Source organism: Vidua chalybeata, chromosome 6 (assembly GCF_026979565.1).
Source record: "Vidua chalybeata isolate OUT-0048 chromosome 6, bVidCha1 merged haplotype, whole genome shotgun sequence".
In the NCBI taxonomy this organism is placed as follows: Eukaryota; Metazoa; Chordata; class Aves; order Passeriformes; family Viduidae; genus Vidua; species Vidua chalybeata.
The window spans coordinates 36,556,256-36,582,440 of NC_071535.1; the positions used below are offsets into that span (position 1 = coordinate 36,556,256).

At 38.7% G+C, this 26,185-nt stretch overlaps 1 protein-coding gene across 2 annotated transcripts; it reads left to right on the forward strand.

The window, feature by feature from the left end:
• The first annotated feature begins 85 nt into the window (after positions 1 to 85).
• TMEM87A (transmembrane protein 87A) lies at positions 86 to 24,640 on the forward strand. 2 transcript variants are annotated; one of them, XM_053945683.1, is made up of 20 exons: positions 86 to 265; positions 1,750 to 1,807; positions 5,549 to 5,646; positions 6,459 to 6,572; positions 8,198 to 8,251; positions 8,352 to 8,408; positions 9,999 to 10,146; positions 10,855 to 10,916; positions 12,966 to 13,149; positions 13,940 to 14,039; positions 14,778 to 14,871; positions 15,137 to 15,208; positions 16,880 to 16,988; positions 18,082 to 18,140; positions 18,354 to 18,457; positions 18,806 to 18,879; positions 20,027 to 20,088; positions 21,043 to 21,098; positions 22,299 to 22,329; positions 22,653 to 24,640. In XM_053945683.1, exons 1-20 carry the CDS (start codon positions 134 to 136, stop codon positions 22,692 to 22,694), a joined length of 1,710 nt encoding a protein of 569 aa, XP_053801658.1. In that variant the 5' UTR covers positions 86 to 133; the 3' UTR covers positions 22,695 to 24,640. The 2 variants fall into 2 exon arrangements, with proteins under 2 accessions (XP_053801658.1, XP_053801659.1); XM_053945684.1 differs by lacking the exon at positions 15,137 to 15,208 and adding an exon at positions 15,770 to 15,838.
• Positions 24,641 to 26,185: the final 1,545 nt, after the last annotated feature.

Genomic DNA, 26,185 nt, shown 5'->3' on the forward strand with positions numbered 1-26,185 from the left:
GCGGTGACAGCCCGGGCCGAGCCGGGAGCGGCTCCGCCTAGCGCCGCTCTCGGCCGGCCCACGACGGCCGCGTCCCTCCGCGGGGAGCGGAAGAGGCGCGGCCACAGCGCGGCGGCGGCCTCCGTACGGCGGGATGGTGGCGGCGCCGCGTTCCGGGGGCCGGCGGCGACCCGGGGCCGTCCTGCTGCGGCTGCTGGCGGTGCTGCTGCTGGCGGGCACGGTGGGCGCCGGGCAGCGCTCCAAATGGCGGCTGCCGGTGCTCCTGGTGAGTGCGGGGAGCGGGGCCGGGCCCGGAGCCGCCCGGCCGGCCGGTGTGGCGACGGTCGGAGCGAACGTGTGCGGGCGGGAGGCCGTGGCTGCTCCGCGCGTCCTCCTCGGGCGGGACGGCTGCGGTCGGGGGCGTCCCTGCCCGGGCCGCGCCTCTGTGGAGCCGGACCCGGAGCTGGTGCGGGGGCTCGGGGCCGTGGCTGCCTCTTGCCTTGCTGCCGGGATTGAGCCCTCTCTGGCGGGTCGGCGGTGGCGGCAGGGGAGAGAAGGCTTGTGCGGGAAGTAGTCCGATGGGCGGCGGAGGGAGAGCCGCCCCTGTGAGGCCCGTGGGAAGGGAGGGAAGGAGGGAGGGTCTTCCCCGGCTGGTGCCCGGCCTCGGTGGGTCCTGTGCGGGGGAGGCCGCCCCGCGCCCCCCGTGCGGCCGGGCTGGCGGCCCGCACCGTCGGGCAGCGCCGTGGCCTGGCCTCGGGAAAGCTGGGCCGCTGCAGCGCTGGAGCGAGAGAGGTGTGGGCCTTAGGGCAGGTGAAGGGATTGTGGCATTTCTCATAAACCCTGCTTGCTTGAATTTGCGTGGACGAAAGCTGTTCTGCCTCAAATTCGGTCGGACTTTATCAGGCAGTGAGAATAATATGCACTTTATATGAGGCTTTTGAGCCTCAGGAACGAAACTGAAGGATCATAGTGAACTCTCCTGTTGGTTCTTAGAACAGATTTTTTTTTTTTGTGTGTTGGATGGTCCAGACCATCTCATCATCAAGAAAATGGCAATCATTTCAACAAATGTCAACGTGAAGTTGATTCCGCTTGCAGATCAAAAAACCCCAAGCCTCTTAAACCATCTTTAAGAGTATGTTGGAGGGTGGTGAAGCATGACTGGAAAGTCCAGTAAGACTGCCTCCAGATTTGACATTTGCTTTCATTACTGTATTGACTTAAAACTCAGAATGGAAGATTATGTTTACTTAAGCTCAGTGATGTTAAGCCTGATGCCAAAAGATTTTTGCATTTTATGTCTTTTTCATCTATTAATAGCTCTGTAGACTATTACTGTATACTTATATAATTTATTAGCTAACTTCAGTACTTCTACTACCCTGTTAGGTTAGACAAACACATTCCTGGAATCCTACTATAATCTGGCTTCTTCAGTGAACTGAGGACATTTCACTCTCCCATGTATTTAGACATAAACAACGTGGGGCTAGAAGCAAGGGGGAGGCTTCAGTAGGGGGTTGAACCAAGAGGGGATTTACTTCATTAACTGTACTTCTTATTGGGAATTCTTGTTAATTATGCTAATTTGCTGAACTTAGAAAAGTGTTGAAGCCCTACATCACATGTGCACTCTACCATAAGTGTACCTGGAAGACTGTCAATTAGTGGTAGCTGCTTTTTATCATTTCTAACTTGTTTGTCTTGTGATTTTTGGGCTGATAAAGCATCAAACCCACTAATACCTCTTCCTTTTTTGTGCCTTTGCAGGGGAAGAAGTTTAGCTTTGGGAAGATTCTCTTCAGCAACACCACCATTTTCCTGAGATGTAAGTGATTACAAGGGATTAACCTGCTCTCTCTGCTTTTTGATGCCCCACCTATTTTTAACATTTGGAACTCAAAACACTGTGAAGTGTTTAACTTCACTGGCTGCAGTGACAGCTAATCTGACACTGCACAAAAGCCACAGCTCTGATATGGTTGAGTCTGTTCACAGCTGTGGAGCTTCCCAGTTGTGATCTGCTTAGGTTGTAGCAGAAGTGAATGGCTCTATTCATGCTGTCTGTGGAGAGGGCAAGATGGGCAATGGGAGCACCACTTTGTTTCAGGTAGTGGGTGTGCTGCACTGCTGTGAGGTGTGCTTTTCCTATATAAGATTTGTTAAATTCCCCTGTCTGGGAGATCTGGTGCCAGCTGGATAGGGGCTGTTTGTGTACTGATGGGAATACAGAAGGCAATGTTTTTGAAGCCTTGTTCCTTTTTTGCTGAGTGCTTCTGTGTGTAGTAAGGAAATGTTGCACCCTGCAACATTCTGCAGCAGAGCTCTCCTGAGAGGTGTTTTCTCCTGATCTCAGTGTGTGAGTGGGATCATCGAGGTTGTTCTGTCAAGCAAACATGTTGGCAGCCTTCCCATTTCTTCTGTGTATTGCTTTTTGCTGACCTGTCCAGGTCCATGGGTTATGTAGGTTACTGTTCCAAGGAAAGTTTCTGTGAAATACCCTCTTACATGTGAACATGAGGACAGCATCTAGATGGCAATAACATGTTATAGAAGTGACTAGGTTATTTAGAAAGGAGTGAAATCTTTGCCATGCAATTTGAACACTTTAAGTGGTTGTTTGCACTAGTTTTTACCATGAGGGAAAGCTTTTTAGTCTCTGTCAGGTGTCTGTACTTACCTTGTGGTTTTTCAGGTTTAATTTCCAATACATGCCCTTCTTGAGACACAGTTTCAAGGAGAGTTTGTTGAAATGCCTCTCTTGATCCCACATGAGTCTGAAACAGGAAGGTACAATTTAAATGGTTATTAGAGAAGGTCCATCACTTCAGTGTTAGGGCTTTCCCATTTGACAAATTTAGCTGAGACACTCAGGTTCGCATCTTGCAGTGAGACAATTGCAAGTGTGCAGCTGCAGGATCAAAATTAGAAGTCTGCTGCTTGGGAAGAGGAGGGGGGTTGAAAGGGCATTTTGGTGTTTTGGTAGGTTTTAGGCTTTCTTGTCTAATAGAAATAGTGTACTTGTAGTGACATGGCATCTAAAATACAGGTCTCTGAAGTGAAGTGTGTGGTAAATCTACTTGTGCTGAAATAACTGAGAGAAAGAACTAAGGCCTGGGAAAAAATTTAATTGATGTTGGGCAGATCTGTCAGTAAGAATTCAATCCCCTGCCTCATGATGTGGAATTGAATTACACTGTACTGTCAACCTTTAAACAGGCATTAAGCCTTAAAATTCTTTAGTGAAGACACCTGATTTACATACCGGTGTGATTAAAAGATTTACATGAATTTGGAAAATGAATCACTGAAAGAGGAAGGAAAAAAGGCTAGGAACTTACTCATTTTCTCAGCCTAGACAAAGCTTAAACTGCATCTGATGCTGGCAAGTTTCAACTTTGTGATTTTTCATTTCTGCCCATGCCTGTGTGGAAACTGCTCTCTTTTTGTTTCCTGTCTGCTGCCTCTTATATCTTCTGTGTGATTTTTGTGGGGACAAAATGACCATTCTTGCCAAACACGATTACTCATGGGTTGTTCATGGTTTTCCTGAGCACCTGCATCTCCTTATCTCCTTTTTTCCCCCCTCTTCTTGATTTTTTTTGTTTGTTTGTTTGTTTGTTGTTTTTTTTTTAATCTGTATGGCACATTGGTGTCTGATGCTTTCTGCTTTGGCTGGGAAGATTGCTGCTGGCATGTAGTGTTGTCAATAATGAATTTATTTTTATCTACTTTTTTGAAGTGCTGTTCTAGAAGGCATTTAGTTTCTTGTATAGGATCGTGATAGAAGTCCTGCTCTCTGTAAATGAGTACAAAGACTGCATTCAAGTTGAATATTACTGGCTTTTGTTTGAAGGCTGAGGAACTTAGATTTCCATACTGCTGAATTCAGTAAATGCCAGGGATACTTTTTATGACTTTTGAAATACTTTTGTTTCAAAGTTACTGTAATTTTGATGTTTGCAGATATACGGCAGATTGTTCTTGGGACCTGTTTTACCTTTATGGGTGCTACCACTGAATATGTAGTTACCTATTTATTTTTCACAGAGAAAAAGGTATTTAAAAGGTATTTTGAATCTTATTTTTTGCTAGGACTTTTTTTGAGATACTACTCCTTTGATCAGTTTTATCAGAAGAGCCTGTGTCATCAAAGAATTTGCCATCTGCCCACATCACTGCAGTCCTTGTGCTGCCATTTAGTTTCTTTGTTGTGCCCTCTACAACATCTAGGGCAGTGGAACATGTATGCCTTGTTTTCATGCTTACCAGGAGGTGTCATAAGGAAACACCTTTTTTTTCAGTGATTTTGCTTAATTTTTTGGTGTTAGAAACTCAGTTGTTGAGTTCTTAGCTCTATGTATTTTGGTACTCACGAGGTGTAAAGTGGGATTAGTCAACTAATACCCCTGTGGCAGGGTTTTCCTTCTAATTGCTTTTTCTACCTGCAGTGGTCAGTATGGAAACATTCCTTAGAAGTGAACATGTAAGAAAGTTGTGGATGCATCCTCTGATATGAATGTTGTCTGTAAAGTTGTAGGAACTTCTTAGCCACTGCAAGTATTCTGTTAACTCAAGAGTTTTGCCATTTGCTGACTGGGGAAACACAAATGTAGTAATCTAAATGGCTCTTCTAAGACTCTGAATAGTCACTGCTCGTTTTATTTAAGGGTTGATCTTGCCTTCTTAATGTCAAATTCTCTTCCTCAAACTTTTGTTTAAGAATGAGTTTTGAAACACAAAAACCCACACAACCTTTCCAGACTAGGGAGAAAGTCTTGTGTTTCACTTTTCATGCCTGTTGTTACTGAAGTAAATCAAAGAGGAAAGTTGTCTTATTGCTGTTTTAGGTAGCATTGCAGCTTTGTCAGCATGGGCTAATGGTGCACAAAGCCCACCTAACACCATGCTGCTTGTAGGTTGTCCTCACGTCACAAGAAGGTGATTTGGACATGTGAAAGGCATGTTTTCCCAATGGCCAAAGTGTCCTGCAAAAGGGACTCCAAGATGTGAGGTACAAGCTTAGAGAAGCAGCTGCTAAAGTTCACTGTGTGCATACATACCTTGTTTGTCTTTTGGGAGACTGGATGTTGACAGGCACAATCTTACCTTCATTTCCTTGGTGGTGGCATTGATATATTTAAATAATATGTGGAAGTGGCTTAGTATTATCCTGTTCCTAGCTTTCTCTGCCTGTTTCATGTGCCCCTATCTCTGAAAGGGAGGCCCTTTTTGTGTATTGGAGTCACTGCTGTTCTCCTCATTTGGTATTTGCAGTTGCTGAAACATCCTTGATTGTCTTCAGAACAAAAAGTTTCCAAATGATCTTCAGCTCTTGAATAGAATTGTATAATGTTATAATGGAATTCCCTTCACATGCTTCTTTCTTTCACTGAACTTGAATTACTTGAGGAAAATATTTTTCTATTGTTTTGATTTCAGTTTCATGTTTAAAATTTAATTATGTTGGTTTTGTGGAGAATGGGAGGAAAAACCTGGAAACCTGGAAGGCATATGGTGTCTTACATATCTTATGTTTGATTTTTTTTTTGTTTATTTGTTTTCTTAGTTGAAGGAGATGAAAAAGCTTGTGAACCCTCCCAGAATTTCAATGTTACTTGGTACTTAAGATACTCTGATTGCTACAATGAAGTCTTCAACTTTGGGGTAAGAATTCTGTGGAAAAACATAGGTTATGATTTTTAGAGGTAAGCAGATCTTGGAAGGAGGAGATTAGAGATGTCTCCTTTGCATCCATGTTGTGATTTGGGCCTGAAAGATACATTCTTCCATTGGAAGGTAACAAATTTCTGGAATAGAATTGAAATGATCCACAGCTTGCTGCAACTGCTGGCTTTTTTTGGGTTTTGGGTCAGGTGGAAGTGTTTATCAAAATTGTTTTAAACCCAGGAATTTAAGTGAATACATTGACTCTAAAATGAGTGAGTTTATGGTATTTGAAAATATTTGCAGGAATGCTTAATGACAGTGAATAGAAAAATGTACATGTTGATAGAATATTTACATGTTAAGTCTAAATTCTCTTCGTTATAGATGCACATTGCAAGCATTATCAATTTGTACAAAATGTATAATGTTTCTATCAAATGTGGTAGAACATAGTTGTGCTTTCTGTAGTTAATATTTTTCCATGTTTGCTTAAATTATTAATTATGACAGTTGTAGCTACTTATCTAATACAGGACTGAGTCTTCACTCTTTAAAATAATGATGCAGAGTTTTTTTGTGTAGACTGAAGTTTATATTTTCTGCTTCATCTCTACTTTTTAATTCTTACTCAAAGCCTGTATACCATCATTTTTATAGTCATGTGTGGTTTTGATGCCTTTATTCTACTAAATTTGATTCAAGAGTGTGTGCAGAGTGAAACTATGGAGCTTTCCAGGTCTTGCAACTGTCTACTGAGATAAACCATTTTAAATACTTGATGCTAACCCAAGTTCTACTCTGTTTGGCAGGATGAACAAGCAGATAACTATTTTGGGGCTACAGCTGAAGAGCATCCGGGTTGGTCTGGATACTATGCCACTGCTTCCCTCTTTCGAAACTGCTCTGAGCTCTTCAGGCCTCAGGTATGGGTAGAAACCTCAGAGTTTGCTGTCTTACACAACATATAGAGAAAGTGGTAATTCCTGTGAGATCTATGGGCATCCGATGGAAGTACCACTGTAGGTTGGGAGGTACTTCTTTTTATCTGTTTATTATCAGCTGTGATGATGATTTCTTACTTTTCCTTCACTTCTGGCTTGCTGTTCAACATTTTGCTCATGGTAGTGAAAAAATCCCAAACAAATCACTGTAAAAGTGATGTACAGTTCAATGCTGCTTTTAGTTTGTGGTTTTGTATTCTGAATTTGTTTAATTTACAGGAGGCTACTGCTAGTTGATTAGAAGGGGCAGCAGAGTAAAAATCCCCCTAAACTTGAATCAATAAAGGACTGGCATTTATTACTCAAATAATGTTTATTTAGAATAATGAAAATGATTGTTGAAAAATTAATTACTTAAGCACTCATGGAATAGGAGTGCTAGAATATGTTTGAAAAAAATCAAGTAAAAGCAAGATGACAATGCAGAATTAGCATAGGGAAGTAATGTGCAGACATCAGCTCTACACCAGCTGTATATCAGCAGGCTGATGATAGTACCAATATAATTTGCTGTCTTTATTTAATGGTATACTTAAGAATTGAAGGCAAATTATGGAGTGTTGCGCGTGTTCAGCCATTCCTCATGTAGACAAAAGATTATGGATAGAAAATACTGGGAAGTGTCTCATAACTATTGAACCTAGTGTTGTGGGTTGCTTTTTTTGGTATTTTTGGTTGTTTGGGTTTTTTAATTAAGAAAAAAGACTAATGCCTAAATATGACTTTTAATAATCTGCTTGCATATCTCTAAATCCTTTGATGTGTGAAGATGGCTTGAAAGGTTTTCAAAAAGAAAAAAACCTGTGATGCATGCTTTTTATGTTTAATAATATGATAAGTGTCAGTTTTGCTTTTACTTGGTTTTGTAGAAGAGATCTTGTGGGTTTACCTGTGTAATGTGGACTTGGGCATCCTAATTAAACATACTTGTGAAAGTCTTAAAGGTTTTAAAAGTCTTTACGTAAGTTTTCATCCAATGCCTCTGGAAAGTCTTTGGAATTCTTAACAATATATTCTTGTCAGATACTAATTTCTGAAGTTTCACAGCAATTTCTTCTCTAAATGGTTCAGCTTTATCCTTGTGGTATAGCAGCTTCACTAGATTTCGAGTCACTGTAGTTCAGGAGAGTTGGAAAAATTTTGATCTCTAGTAGGCACTCGCTCATCTAGGGACTTACTTTTGCATAGATTAAGGCAGAAATCTCAAAACCCTATATCTGTTTGTGGTGAGTCTATCTTGTAATGGGACTACCCAGCTGATTAATATTTCAAAACTAAAATAAACTTCACTACTATCATGTCTGGTTTCTAAAAATAGATACCTGTTATTTGAGGGGAGGAAAAGTAAGTCTAAAATTACAAAACATTAAGTATTCAAGACTTCTTGCATAAATGGACAATTGTTTAATTTAGAAAAATGAAAGCTCTCCAATACAGCTGTTCAAAGAATACTTAAGTTTATTGGAAGCTGTTCTGGTAATGTCATGTTAATGTGTGAAGTGCCTATAAAGTGTCTACCAGTTCTTTACCTTTCTTATATCTTGCAGATTTTCTATAAAGAATTTGCTCGTCCAGAGCCTCTCTCACCAGAGAAACAAGAGGTAATTTTCCTTTCCTTCTAATGAGTGAGTGCAGCCATGGAAAAGGTAGTTTTGGCATATTTACTTACTGATTTTTCTGTGTTTTTTTTGTCCCCCTAAGGGCTTAAAAGATAAGAAGGAGATTGCAGGAAATCACACGATGGTGACAGATAAAACTGTATGTATACTGAATTTAAGCATGGCTTGTAATTCAGCAGTCTTACTTTGTTTTGGTTTGCTTTTTTAAAATTTATATTTCTTTATATAAGAACTTGATGGTAGCATATTCTGTGGCTTTTTGACACCTGGAATTTTTTAGCTTGAAACTATGTAGTACTGGAGAAACAGAAAACAGTAAGTGCTTCTTCTGTAAGTGAAATATAGAACTGATACCATTCAAACCAATGGTATAAATTAAAAAATGAATTAATTTTTCTATTGTAATTTAAAATAGTAATTGAAATTATCTTCTTTAAATGATGACTAATTCTTACAGAATACGTTTGGTTTTGTCTTCAGTCAGTTTTTTGAGATGTTGTACTTAAAAAGTTGACTGATTACTTTTGACTTTCCAGTCCTTTAGTATTTTTATTATATATTATGTTCCTTAACTAGGAACAACTTTCAAAATAACTTCAAATTGAAGTTCAAATTCCTGGATGCAGAGAAAGAAAATGTGTTTTACTCCTTTTGTACATAAGGGGCCATTTATTATAAAGCTAAAACATAAGTAGATGTATGCAATTGTGAAGTAAAGAATCAATGGAGCAAGAAAAGATGGTATTTTAAGGGCAAAATTTGTCTATATAAATTTATCCATTTTCTTTCAAGTTTACTGTGTTTCTAAGTTTTATGTTTAGTTAATATTAGCATAAACTCTTTTTTAAAAAATTTATATAACATTCTATTTGCTTTGTGTCTTGTAGTCAAGAGGTTTCTTAAAAGAAATGCATGCTCTTAATACTTAATTTCTCTTGGAGAGGCCATTATAAAGAAAAATCTGTTGTAGTTCTGCAGTATGGCAGTGGCATACATGTAGATGGTCTAAGTTTTAACTTTAAAGCTCTTAGTAAATACTTCAGTTTCTGAGAGGTCTAGAGCTTCTTCAGTTGTGGAATTAACAGTTTTGTGTGCGGAACTCAAAGATATCTCTGATTTGTTGTATGATGCAAATATTTATCTGGACAAGGTTCTTCTCTTATTTCACTGGCAGGATTTGGGTGTTGCAGGTATGAGAGATGTTGCAGGGACTGTAGTAGTAGTGTCTATAGGAAATGGCTACTATGGAAATCTTTTACTGCTCAGCTACTTCTATATTATGCTGTAAAAGTCAGCTTTCACCAGGGGGATGAGTTCTGTAGCTCTGCAGTTCCCAAGCAATTGACTTCAGCAGGAATCTCTATGGTGGTCCTAAAGCTTCTGTAGTGAAACAAGTGTGATGCTTTCTTGAATTATTTGTAGCCTTTGCAGTACCTTTGAGTACTTCTGCAATAAGCCAGTGTTAAATTGGCAAAAAAATCCTGATCTTTGAGGATTTTTCCCAGGTCTTTGAGGATTCTTCTCAAATCAAACAACTAAATTTTAAGAGTTATGTCTATTAAGTACCTTTAAATTTTACATATCAGATATTTATTAACAAGTTTTAGGTCTTGGAAGAGATGAAATTTATATTTACATGAAGCTACCACCCGTATATTGCTAGTCTACTTCTGTCTTTTCCTTGTCGTCTTGACTGTGCACTGTTTATGTGGAGATGTTTTATTTTCAGGCAATGAATGCTGTTATGAAAACTTGGCGAGATGGGCCATATATATTTATTGTGCAAATTGCACTTGCAACTGAAAAGGATTCTGCTGCCGGACTTAAAAGAACTGAGAGAACAACACCTTCCTCATATCAGAACAAGCTCTTCACAAGTAAGATAACTCTTTATGCAGTAAACTGAAAATACAGCACCATTTTTATGTATTCCCACTATAAGTATTCTAAACTACTCTTATACTATATGGTTCAATTTCATAAGACACTGTCTTTCACTTCACGTAGGTAGAATATTACTACAGCTCATTTAAGAAAAGAGGTGATTGCTTCTGTCTTGAAGATCCTAAGACTGTTCTGTCAGTTTACTGATAGAAATCAAGAAGTGTCAATCCCAAGCATTTCAATTTTGAGGCTTGGTGTTTTGTTTCAGAAATGTGCAGACCAATACTGTGATCTATACTAATAAGTCAAAACTTAGAGTACAAAGATCATAATTATCACATTGATATTATATTTAACAGTGCATTGATAACTTATTCAAACTTCAGAGAAGTTTAAAAATACCCTTAAAAAGTGAACTTACATGTCTTTTTGAATTTTTCCTGTGGTACGTGAATCTCCAGGAAAAATTACTTTTAAGTACTTCCATGGGTTACTTGGTAATGGAGTGTGTAATTTTAAACAGCATTCTTTTGGCTGAGTATGTTATAAGTAAGTCTTAGCTTTCTTTATTAAAGTGCAAGTTAGATTTAAAGGCCATGAGAAGATGTGGAATTTCTTTACACTTAACTGAAAGTCAGTTAAGTCCTGGCTTCCTCATTTTGCTTCTTGTTCTATTTTGTAATTGGATTGTCTTTTGACAGTGACAGTAGAACTGAAGGGGCCGTATGAGTATCTTTCACTTGCAGACTACCCTCTGATGATTGTAAGTAAACCAGCTTTTCTTTGATCAATAAAATTGTCAGTTGATTTGAATGTCAATTAAATACTCTGCTGTCATACTTCAGGAAACAAAAAGCCAGTGTCTCAGGAGCAAAAGTTACTTAGCCAAGGGTGTTTTTTGGTTTGATGGGCTATTTTTGTTTGGTTGGTGGATTTTTTTTTTTTGGGTTTTTTGGGTTTTTTTTTTGGGGGGGGGGTGTTTGTACTGAGTACAGAGTAGGGAAAACAGACACAGATTTCAGTTCCTTGCATGTGCTGCCAATGTTGTCCTTTTCTGGATTGTTTGAATTAATGGTTGTTAATTTGTAGTTCCTGAAGTTATCAGTATTATTAGCTCTAAACTGACAAGTTTTACTGGGGTTGTTTATTCTCCTTACCTCATGTCTTAGAAAATCTGCTATTCTGTGCTTTTGTTTGCAGCTACCCTTTCATTTGTCACTGCTTTCTTTGTTCTTTTGCTTCCTCCACCAGCTGTCTTACATCCCATGAGGAGGTCTTTAATACTGCCTAGCAGTGAAAGTATAATTAAGCTACAAAGAGCTAATCCCCTTTTTATTCAAAGGAGTTATTGACTTGGCTTCTAGTTTCTTCTGTTGAGAAGGCTAAACAATAAAGGAACTTAAAATGTTTATGTAGTGAAGACAGACTTTAGCTGGAGATCAATAACAAGTAAGGTCTCTAGCTTGATTCTCTTGGCAAGAGCGGCCTGTCAATAGTGGAGCATGGCAGCATTTCTGAAACACACATTTTACTTCCTGGAGAGCCAAAAAGCCTCCAGCAGCTCTATTGAAATGTAATTCATCAGTGCAAATATCCCATGTGACAGGACCAGAAAAGAATCTGTATCTCTAAATATTTTCTCAGTGGAGCATCTGCATGTGAGCTATCTCACCTAGGTTCTTAGGATTTGAACTGTGTGGTTTGGTCAGGTGTGAAAATGTGTAAGGATCAGCAAGCTACTCTCCTAAAGAAGGTGTTTTCAGTTTGTGAAAGTTTTGATGGATTGTGCAGCTAAGAAATTAAGTGTTTGCTTGGTTTTTAAAAAAAAATCTTCCTTCTGAAAGAGAACACTGCTTGATTATTAAGCACTGTCCTATGCTTTGGCTAACTACTTCCTTCTGTTCACTTAATGTCTTACTCTCTCCTAATTCCTCTTCTTAATCTTAGTGTCCTTTTGAAAATTTTGCCTTGCTTTTTGGTATGATTAGAAAATTCAGCATTGGGTAACATTGTCAAGTTTATTTGCTGTATGAGACATACCATGAGAAATTCCTCTTAAACAAGTAACAATGAACCAAACAAAAATCACAAAATGTTAATATTTAAATGAATATCTGGATTTCTTTGTCAGCTGCAGGTTTTTTGCTGGCTTAAAACTTGGTCAAAAGCTGAGTTTGCTGGAAATTAACTTTTGAGAAAAGTTGTCAAATTATTTGAACACAGGGCATACAAGTATTAGTTGCTTATCTCTGTTCTGTGGAATGGTGTCTAAAGCTGGTCTGTGAGTTTATTTGCAGAGTACTGTAAATGTATGATGAAGTTATTAATAGAACAATGCATGAGAACAAATAGAGTTTCTAGTACTTGATGGTTTGCTTAAATTCTTTTTCAAGCAAAATAATAATGTGAAAAGGACAGATTTTGCTCTCTGGTACCTTTGTCATAGGATGAGTCTTCTACTGAGAATGGTCTATTTTTTTGAGGGTTAAGCGTGTGATTGAGATACCTTTTTGGGATCTAGTAGCACGTATCCTTAGAAAAAATTGCCTGTTAATAAATTGGCAGTCTGTTCAACGGAGAAATTGTGCAGGAATTCAGTTGCTGTCATTTCCTTTGTTGGTACTGAGAAATTAGACTCTCACTGTTAAGGAGTCCAGAGAAGACAAATGAAAAAATGCTTGTCTATTTAAAAACTTCCAAAGTTGCTATACTAGGGGAGAAAATAGAGTTGTCTTACAGCTGTGGAATGGAAACAAGGAAATTATTTTTCTGGGTCTGAAGTTTCTATGTCTTTGTTCTTTTTGTGCAATAGTTTTTCATGGTGATGTGTATTGTGTACGTATTCTTCGGGGTTCTGTGGCTTGCGTGGTCAGCCTGTTACTGGCGGGATCTCCTGAGGATCCAGTTCTGGATTGGGGCTGTTATCTTCCTGGGAATGCTTGAGAAAGCAGTTTTCTATGCCGAGTTCCAGAACATCCGCTACACGGGCGAATCCGGTAGGTGGCAACTGTGTTGTGTAGGAAAATTGAGGGGGCATAGCACTAATTGCTTATGCTAAATTGGGGTGACAGATACATGTTAACTATATGATTACTTGAAGATTGTTTCAAAACCAAGAGCAGGGAACAAGAGTTCCTGTACTTTTACACGTTGTAAACATCGTGCTCTGTGTTTTTCTAAAGCTAAAATGCTGTTGCTTTCTCTGACTCCTGAGAGTAGTGTCTTAGGTATATAGAATGCTACATTCTGTGCTGCAGTGCTGGTTTTAAGTTTAAAATAGGACTTGCTCAGTGTAGCTTGTAATAATTTCTCACAATTGGTAATGGCCTTGGAAAGATACTTTGAAACTCCTTGTTCAACATGACAGCATTGTAGATAACTCTTAGTATTCAACCCATAGTCTCATAATCCATTTTAAGAGATTCCCCTTACCTACAAGTCTTTTATTCTGGTTTTGAGTTTTCAGGCTGGATGCATACAAATGAAACTCTGCAAGTAAAATGTCATTATGACTTTGCTAATTGGCCATGCCCATGGCGCAGAAAGTTTTTTTAGTTGACTTGTTTGGAAGAGTATCCAGGTTGGATGTAAAATTTTTCTGTAGCTTTTTTTTTAATGCTGTGACCTATCTTTTCTGAAAGCTGATTCCTGATGTAGATAATAAAAAGATTATGCACTTCAATAGCCTACTTTTATGTCTGCACTCATACTATAATTGCATGCAGTAGTTAATAAAACAGAAATTACATTTTAATGACCTAGCTTCCTCCTCTCTGCTCTTGGTAGTTCAAGGAGCAGTAATACTGGCAGAACTTCTTTCTGCTGTGAAGCGCTCGTTGGCTCGAACTCTGGTCATCATAGTCAGCCTGGGATATGGAATAGTCAAGTGAGTAATCTGTTATGGGTTTTTTGTGTTCTCTTTAAAGGGTTTTCACTATTGGTTTTTAAGAATTTAGGGCAGTATTCATCTCCCTGTACTTTGCTTGTTTAAAGGTAAGTGCTTTATTTAAGTGCTCCGAAGATCTAGACTTCTTCTATAGTAAACAGAGACAGTTCCATACTGTGATTACTCTTCTTTCATCTACTTCCATGTGCTACTGTTGGGTGGGTTTCTGAGTGATTGTTGAGATGCTCCACCAACTGGAATGGGAAATTTATGGGCCTGCCTTCTGAGTGAGGGGAAGCTTATATAATTGAGGTAGGTCAAGAATCACTGATAGGGGAGGGGATCTGCTTCAGTAAGATTGTGGCTCATTTGTCTGTCCACAGCTGTATTCAATGGTAAAAATACACATGCTAGGTGGCAGCTGGAATTTTTGGAAAGTGTGGGTTTGCTGAGGGGACTCAAGAAGAAGAAGTGGGATGAGACTTAGTGAAATGGTCATAAAAAGCTAAACAGGTTAATTAAGAAACAGGACAGTTGCCAGTCTCTCCCTTAGTCGCATCATACCTAAGACATAATGAATAATAAGTTTCAGGCACCATAATAATATTTCTGGATCTAGATGGGGCTTGTTACAATGACCTTTTATTCATATGCTTCATATCTTATGTGTAGATTCAAGTTGACATTACTTTACTTTTTGGTTTCCACTTAATCTGAATTTCACTTTGTTTCTTACAGACCTCGCCTTGGAGTGACTCTTCACAAAGTAGTTATGGCAGGAGCCCTTTATCTGTTATTTTCTGGCATGGAAGGTGTTCTTAGAGTCACAGGGGTCAGTTATAACTGCTTGAATTTTCCCATATGCCACAGACAGTATTGGCTGTATGTACTTGTGTGAACAACTACTTTCCCTCCCCCTCCCCAACAACAACCAAACCAAATTTCCACTGCTCCAGTTTTGGAGGCTGTGCCTGGCAAAGTGTGTGTGTGAGTGGTGATGCTACTGGATTTGTTAAGTGCATCTTGGGATGTAGATTTCTGTTATTCTGTTTCAGGGATAAAGTGTTTAACCTGTCGTATATTTGGTACTTTTCCAGTTTTTCTATGACACTGTGGCTCTGATAGCAAACTTGGCCCTGTCCATGATTGATGCCTGTATTATTTTGTGGATATCCTTTTAAAAGCTGCTGTTTTAAAGAGTTGTTCGTAGCTCATTATTTCTGTCTTGTACTTTAAAGGAGTAAAAGGTGTTTTGCTTGTTTCTGTTAGGACTTTGATAAGTTTATGATGTACACGCAAAGGCAAGTTTTGCCTTTTTAGTCAAACTCATAGTTGCCAGTGATCTGCAACTGCTTTCAGTTGATCCATGGATAGTGTAAAAGATTTAATTACTACATCTCTAACAAGCTGGTTGCTAATTTTCTGTAATGGAAGTGGCCAGAGCAATTAATCACAGCAGTTGCCTCAGCAGAGACTCCTTTTAACAATGCTAGATTGACTTAATCTGGAAAACTGCTTCTTTCCTTGCTGGTGGAGAACTGACAGTGTGGTGTTGTCAGTTCCTCTCTGTACATTGGACTAAACTCTTGGTTCAAGCCCTCTGTTTCTGTAGCAAAACTTGGAAGTGTTGTGGTGGTGTATTGGTGGTTTCTCATAAAACAGCCTGACCCTTCTTACTTCTCTACTTTTTCTTTTCAGTTTGTTCTTATTGGCTCTCTCTTTGTCTCCAGGCCCAGAATGATCTTGCCTCCTTGGCTTTTATTCCCCTGGCTTTCCTAGATACTGCCCTGTGCTGGTGGATATCCTTCACTGTTTTACTTGATGGGTTGTGTTTTCTTTTGAATTTGGTTTTTTTTTGAGTCTTTTCTTGGCTGAACTTTTTTTAAAAATAAGATCTAAGTGTGTATTTTTTTGTACTTCTGGTAAAGGTTCTAGAAGTTCTGTAATTGAGTGTTCAGTTAAACCTCTGCTGCCTACTGCTTACCTAGTTTTTGCTGAACTGGATGTGCCTGTGTAAAGCTGCTCCAAAATATAGTCTGTCTGTTATCAGTCTCTCATTGTTGAGTATGAAAGTATTTTGTTCTAGTGTAGCATGTCATGGCACCAGAGTAGTAGCCTTTGAAGGAATTAATCAATTTATGTTTTGGGAGAAGGTTGCTTAGCAACATCAAACCTAAAAGTCTCTGTATAACTTGAACTAGTCTTGAAGTAAGTGACAGAATGAGGCAGTGTTTATTTTTTGGTGTCTTGACATATTCATTTTAAGCAACCATAATCTTGTGTGACTTCAGCAACTGACATCAAATGCAGAACTTGTGTATAGCAAAATCCCTGTAAAGAGTTCTTAGCTAAAGTCAATCACAAAAACTGTTTAAAATGTGAATACCTGGCTGCCCAGCTGTGACAATCACAGTTCTCCCGTATCATGATGTCTCTCCTAACCACTTGTTTTGTCACCTTGGAAATAAAACAAAAGAAAATGTGAAGGCACCCATATGCATTAAATAGATTTTAACTAATTTCTAGTTCAGATTTTACTTTTCATTTATCAAAAACACAGCCAACTCTTTCTTGAGGGAATGGGCCATAGTCCAAAATAGAGGTTTGGATACTATCTTTGTGTGACAAGAGCTGTAGGTATAGATTACTAAATAATGTGAAAAGGACAGATTTTGCTCTCTGGTACCTTTGTTATAGGATGAGTCTTCTACTGAGAATGGTCTAATTTTTTTGAGGGTTAAGTGTGTGATTGAGAGAGCTGTTGATCATAATAAGGTCCGTGTCCTCCTAAGTTTATGACTAGCTTGTCTGTTCAGAGACTTTTCCTTGACTTTTCATACATATTCATCAGCTTAACTCAAACAATGAAGCTGCTAAAACTTCGAAGGAATGTTGTGAAACTCTCTTTGTATCGGCACTTCACCAACACACTCATCTTAGCAGTAGCAGGTAAGCAGAAAATTTTTCCAGTTAAAACCACTTTTCATTTCCATATAGGATTTGATTTGCAAATTTTAAGTTTGGTAACCTTTCTGTAAGTACAATCAGAATTCTTGGTATTTCTAACACTTGACCCATTTCTAAAAGTGGGTCTTTGCCAACTGTTATGTCGATATTTCAGACAGTGGATTATTAGTCCTGATGTTAACAAGATCAATAGTTCCATGCAACTCCTCTGACAGAGCACTTTTGTCCCACTTCAAGCTGCCAGAGGCCAAAGGTTATTATTATCTTATGCTGTTAACTTCACAGAGATACTTCTTGCCAAAATCACGGTATCACTGTATGCTGTGGGGTTTTTAAGATGTCTGAAGATCAGAGTGATTCTTAGGTTTGTAACATAATGCCCTCTCTATTCTCTATTCAAGAGAGGGCATTTCTTTTTCCATTTTTATGTGATGAACTGAATTTAAAGAATAAATTTGTTGGTGCTTCCAGGTTCTCTGCTATCAATACAATGAACAGAAAACCTCTAAAGACTGTTTTTTTACTTAAACAAAAAAGTATATTCCTTTTGAAAATTGCTTCTGATGAAATTCCTTTCAGTACCTGGTTCTTAGTCATCTTAAAATACTTTAGTGGAGGGCAGTCTCTTCTAAAACTGTGGTAAGAACATGGTTTGAGTGTTGGAACTGTTGTTGGTCAGGGTCTGAATGCTTAAGGCATTCAATCAGATCAGATTGTTCAGTTACTTCAGGGTCAGCTTCACTTGTCAAGTGATAATGAAACCATGGTTTGAATGCTAGATAAAAGTGATACAAGAATAATGAATAATAATTAGAAGTTGGCTAAATACTCTATATTTGATTTATGCCTTGTGTCTGTAAAGAAACATGAGTAAAACATACTGGTCTATGCCTAAATTTCTGTCTAAGGTCAGTGCAATAGATCCATCTCTTGTTTTCCAAAACAGTTAAATTGAATTTCAAGACTTCAGTATTCAGGTCTTTGATCTTTGTTTGGGAAACACGGGCCTGTTAGTTGGGTATTTGAATTGGCATCTTTTTTAGTAATAAGCAGCTTGTTTGTTTGAATATTGCAGCATCGATTGTATTCATCATCTGGACAACCATGAAGTTCAGGCTGGTGGACTGTCAGTCGGTGAGTTTATATTAAATGTTTTCTACAATTGCTGCCTCTTGATAATTTTATATTTGGCAGTGAGATTGCCACAAAGCACCACAGGCTAAAATTATCAGAGTTATGGGTAAGGAGCCTCTTTGACAGATGCCTGTAGTTCAGCCTTGGAAAGAGATGAGGACATGAAGTTTCTTGCTTCACAACATCTTTCATTTGTGCTCGTTTTCTTGACAGGACTGGCAAGAGCTATGGGTGGATGATGCCATCTGGCGTTTATTGTTTTCAATGATCCTTTTTGTCATCATGATTCTGTGGAGACCATCTGCTAACAACCAAAGGTTCAGCTTTTCTTACCTCTTTCTAAAAATGCTGGGTTGTAGGAATGCTTGTTTATTCAAAGAGTACTGGTGGGAGATTTTTAGTTGCTGTACACCGATCAATAAGGATACTAAGCAGTGTTTGTAGGGGAAGGTAAACCTAGAGAAGTTACATACATAAAATCCAGTCTGTGCCTTGTGCTCAGCTTATTTAAAAAGAAGTAACTTAAACATTGTTTTTAAGACTGATACTAAACATAATCAATGAGATTCACAGCATAATCAAGCCATGTATGTGTTAGGGTAATGGATCTCTTGGGAGACAAGAGATAGAATACCAAGGTGGCTTTCATTCTTTCACTTCTATAGGTTTGCTTTCTCACCACTGTCGGAAGAGGAGGATGATGATGAGCAGAAAGAGCCAATGTTAAAGGAAAGCTTTGGTAAGAGAAAATTTTTCCACTCAATTTCAGTGTTGAAGACAGTTCTATGGAGAAAGGATTCTTGCTCTCTGGCAGAAATTACCATGGATATGAGGAGTTCTAGAGGAAACACTGTCTTTATGTTCAGTATTTACATTGCCTGTTTAATTCTGGGGTTTTCTGTTGTCACTGAAAACACTGCGACTGCTGTGGTTGCTTTGCCATGTCCAGTGGACTTTGATTAAATATGTCATGTCTTAGGTTTTAATCCAGTCGTGATGACAAGGGTCAATTGGATATTGTTGCTAGGCAGTGGTATAGTATGCAGTTCTCTTTTAAAATCCCATTTTAAATTTTCATTTATTATCTGTTCTCTGAACTCTGAAATCGTCTTTATTTTCTACATTAGGGCTTAGCATAGGGATGTCCAGTGTAAATGTAGGAGTGAATATGTTTATTCATGAAATTGGCTATTGTAACACCTCTCTTCATAAGCTGTGTAGAAGGTAGGGCTACATACCTACTGCTGTCTGTCCACAAATCATCTATGCTGGGATATATCAGTGCTGTTTGGCTTGTTTAGGAGCTGAGAAGTGTGTAATCCATTAGGTGCATTTGGCAAACCAGCACTGTCTGGCTGCCTACCAGGCCACGTTGCTTCTCAGCTTTTAAGCAACCAAGTGGCTGGTGAGCAGTCAGTAGGTAAAATAAACTTCAGGAGTTGCCTGTGTCTCAGAATGGTTGAGGTTGGAAGGTGCCTCTGGAGGTCATTCTGTCCAAGCCCCCTTCTCAAGCAGGGTCACCCAGAACACATTGCCCTAGACCATGTCCAGATGGCTTTTGAGTATCTTCTCAGATGGAGATTGCACAGCCTCTCTGGGAACTATGTCCGAGTTCTATGCTTCTGATGTCTGGCTTAAAAAAAAAGGACTAGAAATTTGTATTTCCTAGGTAAAATTGTAAAGTTCAGGAAAAACTGCATATTCCATCTGTCAGGAAAAAATACTGCAAACCTTTCAAAGGGGAAGCAGTCTAAATCATTAGCTTGTCAAACTCTGTTTCTTTGACTCGGATTAAATATCCTGAATGAACACTCAACACTTTCCCTTACAGTCTGTGAACAATTACAATTCAGTTACCCCAATCTTTTTTCTTCTTTTGGCTTCAGAGGGAATGAAAATGAGAAGTACAAAGCAAGAACCAAATGGGAATGTAAAAGCAAACAAAGTTGTGAGTATCACCTCTGTACTTCGAAGAATATAAGATGCATCTTTTCTTTGTTTACCGCCATTAGGAGCACACAAATATGCCAGCTTTTGAGGCAATAAATGGGAGCTTTCTGGTTTGCCTTGGAGTGTGAGTGAGCCAAAGTATCATAAGTTAACACAGTACTGCTGAAAATAAAGTAAATGTGGATTTCTCATGAGATTTCCTGTAAATACAATGGGAAGTTAAGAATTCAGTCTGTTCTCAGAAATGTTTCTGCAATTCAGTGTAGATAGAACTGTATAATACAATATTCTGATAATGATTAATACATTATTTTAACAAGTTTGTCAGTCTGAGAGGGAGGCTGAGCCATATTTTAAATAAATTGCCCTCTGGTTTTGAGATTTGTGATTCATTACATGAATGGGGTGATGTGTATATTTTTATGTACCTACCTAAATACTTCAGGAGAACATGCTTTTTTTTCTGTGTGGCTTATAAGCAAGATGGTTTCACATTCATCTAGGAGGCCTGAAATATGTCTTGGAATCTTTTCATAGAATTCGTGCATAAATTTAAAAGTGGAAAGTACCTGTAGGAATTCATTATAATAGCAATAATATTTTTGTCATTAGCATTGTTTTTCTCAAGGATTGGTTGCAGCTGTATACTACTTACCTGAGGATAGATAACATGAAAATCAAACTTTCCTATTTTGCAAGGGGGTGGTGGTGAGGACTGTTACAGAATTCACAGCAAGTCGGTGGGTTTTTATTTCCTTTTTTTTTCCCTTGAAATGTGTTTTCACTAATCCAGAAATCAAACTGAATGAGTTTTTTTGTGTGTGTTTTTAATTTTTTAACTGACATTATAAATACTTTTTTTTGTCAAGTAGGTTGAGAAGAAAAAGGCTTGCATATGGCAACATCGTGGGAAAACTGACTTTTATTTTCTGTTTAATTTCTGTACTTGTAGCAAGAGGATGACCTGAAGTGGGTAGAGGAGAACGTTCCTTCATCCGTGACAGATGTGTGAGTATTTCTATAGTCACAGTAAAGGCAGGTTCCTTCCCACAGCAATATATTAGAATGCCTTATCATTTGTCTGCACTTCCATGGGCAGAGGTTGGGTTCAGCCTGGCACTGGCCTCTGATCCCTCGTATGCGGTGTGCTGGGGTTGCACACAGGCTGACTTAAGGAACCGTCTCTTGGAATATAAAACCATAGACTGGTCTGCATTTTGCTAAAGTTAAAACAATATACATAAATGCAGAAAACAAAGAACAAACAAACCCCTTTCTAGTGCTCTGAGAAGACCTTTGAGTATCTTGCTGAATGTAAACCACGGAATAATGTAACCCAGTTTTCATCTTTATCTGGAACACGTGATGTCATTTTTGTGCTTGTGGTAATATAGTCAGCTATGTACACTGTCTATATTTCTTCTGCTTTTAATAACTTTTACATGCTAGAAGTGTCAGTGCCTATGTCTACATTTTTCATAACAAAACCAAAGTTCATAGGTAAGTGTGTTCACAAATTTGAACAGGTAATTTTGGCAGAGGATCTTGACTGAAGTACAAAACTTTGCTTGAACTTAGGTAAAGAAAAGAAATAAGGTGAATTTTTAAGAGGAAGAAAAGTGTATTTTATCAATTGAGTTTGGTTTTCCCAGTTCTAGTACTTATTTTTTGAGACTGATAGGATTCCTTAGGAAGAAAAAAGGACTAGACTGGTATAAACTAGGGGAGGGCACTTTGAGGTAATCTGCTGCAGTTTTTCTGTTTCTGAGAGTGTTACCAGGGTTGTGAAGAACCAAGATCCCAATAAATGGGAGATCTGTTGTAGCTGGAAAGGCTGAAGTACCAGTGGAACTTGTTTGACTTCTGGGACATGTTTTTACAATGTAGTCCCATATTGTAAATGTCTTCAGTGCAGTTCAGCAGTGTTCCTGTATGAGCGAAGCAGCTTCTTTCATGGCAACATAAAAATTGTTCACTTGGTAATGAGAAGCATAATAAAAAAGAATTTTAAAACTGTGAATGTCATTGAGGATGCTCCTTGGGTTCTTCCTTTTTTTTTTGTGTGTCTTTCTCTAATTTCTGTTAAATTGAAAGGTCTGTCTTCAGTGTTTCTTTTCTGTGTCCTAAAAACATAAGGTTGAAAATGGTTGTCAGTATACTCTTAGTATGTGCTCTAATTATTTTAACTTCTTTTTCCCTCCACTGCAGTGCTCTTCCAGCTCTTCTGGATTCAGATGAGGTCAGTAAAGAAATCTTCAGCTCAAATTAGTCTTCTGACATGCCAGGGGAGTCATGAGTCAGTTGATAAGGTCTTGACTTATCAGAACTGGACTCTGCTCATGTCAGCACAACAGTAAAATACTACAAGAGGGGAAAGATAGTGGCAACAACCACAACACAACTTCTTAAAGTACAAATGTGTTCTAATATAAGTGGTGTATCTGCTATGTAAGTTGGACTTCTGACTTAAAATGCATGAGTGTTGTTTGTTGTGAATGTGCATGCTCTGAATAATGTAAATCTACTGGAGAAAGTTACAAGATTGGGTATTTTATTTTCTAGGAAAGAATGATTACCCACTTTGAAAGGTCCAAAATGGAATGAAGGAGTAGCTTTTTGTTCTTGGAAGTGGAGACACCTCTTAAAGTTGCTTGGTGGAGCAAGTGCATCCTGCTGATTTGTCTCTTGAGCTCAGCCTTGAAAGTTTGATGCTTTAATGTCATGGAGGGTGTCTTGCTGTGGAAGAAGTTCACAAGAACATTATAAACCTTTTGGAAAATTGAATTTAAAGTTGCTGCAAGTTTGGATTTTTAAGCAATTGACATGTGTACTATTCCAGCACCTTCTGTAACTTTTCAAATATTTAATCTGTGAAACTAAAATTCCTAATGTCTGCTTGAGAAGTTTATATTTTGATGTTACAATTGACACTTAGAGGTGAACTGCCTGTACCTTTTTGGGGGGAGGGTGGGGACAGATATAAATAAGCACTGAAGAAACAACAGACCCATTTTCTGGTAGATAACAGCTGCTGTTGAATGTCATGTGTTCAACATGCATGAAAGAGTTTCAGAGAGAAGCTCCTGTTGATGAAGAAAATGAAGATGCCAGAAAGGAAATATTTGGAAAAGTTACAGTGATATGAGTTTTTAACAAAATCAAGTGCAATTTTATTCATAACACTGTGTATGAAAGATTTTCTATTTTAAATGCCATTGACCTGTAGGTAACAGCTGCCTAGAGCTAACACTCGCTGTTGTGGCACATCTCATTGCCGGCAATGTGGTGGATGCCTGGAAAAATGATTTGCCCCTACCTTTCATGTGTTGCATGATTAAATTTTAAAAAATACCCCAACAAATAAAACAACAAAAGTAAACATCACCAGAACCACTCCACAAGTGCTCCACAAGTGCTTGACTACACGTTAAGCAGATATTATCTGGATGTTTCAGCAGAACTCTTCTCCCTTTATGTGTAACATCTCCCACCAAGAAGCTGGCACTCCTCTACGAGAAGATGGCATTGCTTTCTAGGGTGTGAGCACTGCCTGCCTTACTTGAAAGAGGATTTATGGGGAGTCCACAGCACTGGGATAGTTCTGTTCCCAGTGTCTGTTTAGAATTGCTTCCTATGTAAGTGATTTGATGTTGGGCTTTCCTGTCCCAGCTGGTCCCTGTGGCCAAGAGATACTCTGAGATCACTGTGTTTCAGTCAAAGTTGCAGGTTTCTGTTGTATATAATTGCATTTTATTTCTCCTTTTGCAATGAAGAAGAGCTTTTGGACAATATTCCGGTTTTTGCTTGGCTGTAGCAGCTGAAGTTGCAATAACTTCCTTATGGAAACCTGTTGTGGACTGTATGACGAAAGCTCTAATTTGGGTTCAAAACATTTAAAACTGATGATTAGGAGGCAAGCAGCAGCTGGATATCTAGGAAGCAGATGTGGCTGCTGCTGGAACGACGTAGAGCATCAGCTTTTTTGCTTCTTCTCATAGCTATGTCAGCAGAAGTGAACATGTTCCTGTACTTCATTCATTCCACTGTAAGGTCTGGTAGCTTAGCTGTAGCTCCTCTTTATCAGCAATTCAAGCTGAAAAACATGGCACTTTACAGTACAGTAGCTGAGGCACAAGGACATAGCATCTTCTGCTAGCTGTGTTGTGGGAAGGGCAAATGGGCAGAGAAAAAAGGGTGTTGGTACAGCACCTCACTCGTTCTGCAAGAGTTGCTAGAGCTCTTCTGCCATCTCTTCAGGCCACAGATAGAATCTTTAATTAAAAAACACTTCTAATTTGCTATGCTTAACTGATAAAGATTAAAAAAATATTACCTCCACGTCCTTTTGAAGAGAGGAAATTTTTGTGAAATAAAGCTACCCAAAGCTTGCTATTTAATTTTTTTTTGTTTTGTTTTCATTTTTAAAGAAATCCTATTGGTTTGGGTTGTTTGGGTTTTTTGAAACAAATAGATAAAAATGTTCTCTACTGGAAGCACAAAAGTTTGTATGTACTATTTAATAAAGGCTAGGCAAAGAGTAGAAAGGCTCACATTGTGTCTTTCCAGTTTCTTACTCGCTCTTCTCTCACATGAAGTGTTACCACCTTCACAAAGCTGCCTGATTTTAACTCTTTAGTCCATGGTATATATAATGCAGTAATTCCCAACAGTTCTTTTTAAGATTGCAAATTAAGTCTGTTCATTTGAAAAGCTAATGGAGCTAGGGCAAATCACGAATTTCTGAAAAAAAAAAAAGTAAACCAACCAGTTTCCCTAATTGTATTAATAGGGAATTAATAATAATTATTAATTTAAATGCTAAGATAATCAGTACCAATATGATGCTTTCAGCCTCTGACTACAGGGGTCTTAGGCAATTCTTGCAGCCTTCTATTCTACCCTTCCATTCTTTTACTCACTTCCAGCAGTATTTAAAGTTGTCCTGAATTCCACAGAGAACTTGTTGACGCCTTAGTTAGCAATTTTTGGTTTTTCACTTGTTTAGCAGAGTTTCTGTGTTGTTGGAAAGTAGCATCTGCTTCTTAGCCTACAGCAGGCCTGTGCTGGGACTTGACTGCAGTCTTTGGGAGCAGCTGTGTGAGAGCCCAGCTCCCACAGCAGTGTGTGGGCTATGGCACTGTCACTGCACGAGAAATGGCAGTGGATGAGATGTGGCTGAGGAGCAAAGGGTGTGTTTGCAGGCTGCAGCCACGTGGCCTCTCCCTCAGTATCATGTTTGATCAGGTATGTTGGCTGTCCTTGGGGATCTTTGCCTCTTCGGAAACCTGATCTTGCTCTTAAAGACATGTTGGCTCCCTGACTTGGAAAAACTTGGGAAAGCTTCAGTGAGCTACCTTGCTAGAATACTTGACACCAGAAATCCTGCAGGTTGTTACCTTTAATTATGTAGTCATTCAAAGATAATTCAAATTTGTACCCCTTCTTTCAAAAACAAACCATGCAAACTGTTCTAAAGGCTTTTTTAGGTGAGGTGGAGGGAGAAAAGGTCTTAGGTCTGAGATCTGCAAGAGTTCTTCAAGAAGCTATTTGTAATAAGAAAATGTCTGACAGGAGTATTTTAGGGTTCTTTTTCCTGATTAGTTCTGTATGGATTTGTTTGTTTATTTGTGAGAAATAGTTGTTGGAATTGTAGGATATATCTGCATACCATGCACAGAACTGGAAAAATGGTGAAGAAGATGATGACCAGCTTTTTGTTAGGGTGACAAGATGTCCCTGTTAGGAACTCTGAAGGAGGGACTGAGTAAGAGATCACATGCCCTGGTAAAGAAATGCAAGAGGCTTGATAGGCACAGACTGAGTCAGGATCATAAGACCTAGGGAAGGTTATGTTTATCTCATTCTGCAGATGTAGGGGTGTGAGTTTGTGGGCTTTATTTATCCTCATGTTCACTTTATATGGCATTTTATGTTGTATGCATGTTTATGTTGTTTATGTGAAGTCTGAAGAGGGTAACGCTTCACAAATCATTTGCTCTCTGGACTACAAACATGTGAAGTCATTATTACCCAGTGTTACTGAAACATTTTGTTTCACTAATCGCTGACATGTCCCTTTTCCTTTTGTTAAAAAC

Excerpts from the sequence above, each read along its gene's own strand:
- TMEM87A (XM_053945683.1), top strand. The coding sequence starts at position 134 with ATGGTGGCGGCGCCGCGTTCCGGGGGCCGGCGGCGACCCGGGGCCGTC. Across the intron at positions 18,141-18,353 it reads GGCTGGTGGACTGTCAGTCG|GACTGGCAAGAGCTATGGGT; the intron begins GTGAGTTTATAT and ends TTTTCTTGACAG. Across the intron at positions 22,330-22,652 it reads CTCTTCTGGATTCAGATGAG|GAAAGAATGATTACCCACTT; the intron begins GTCAGTAAAGAA and ends TTTATTTTCTAG.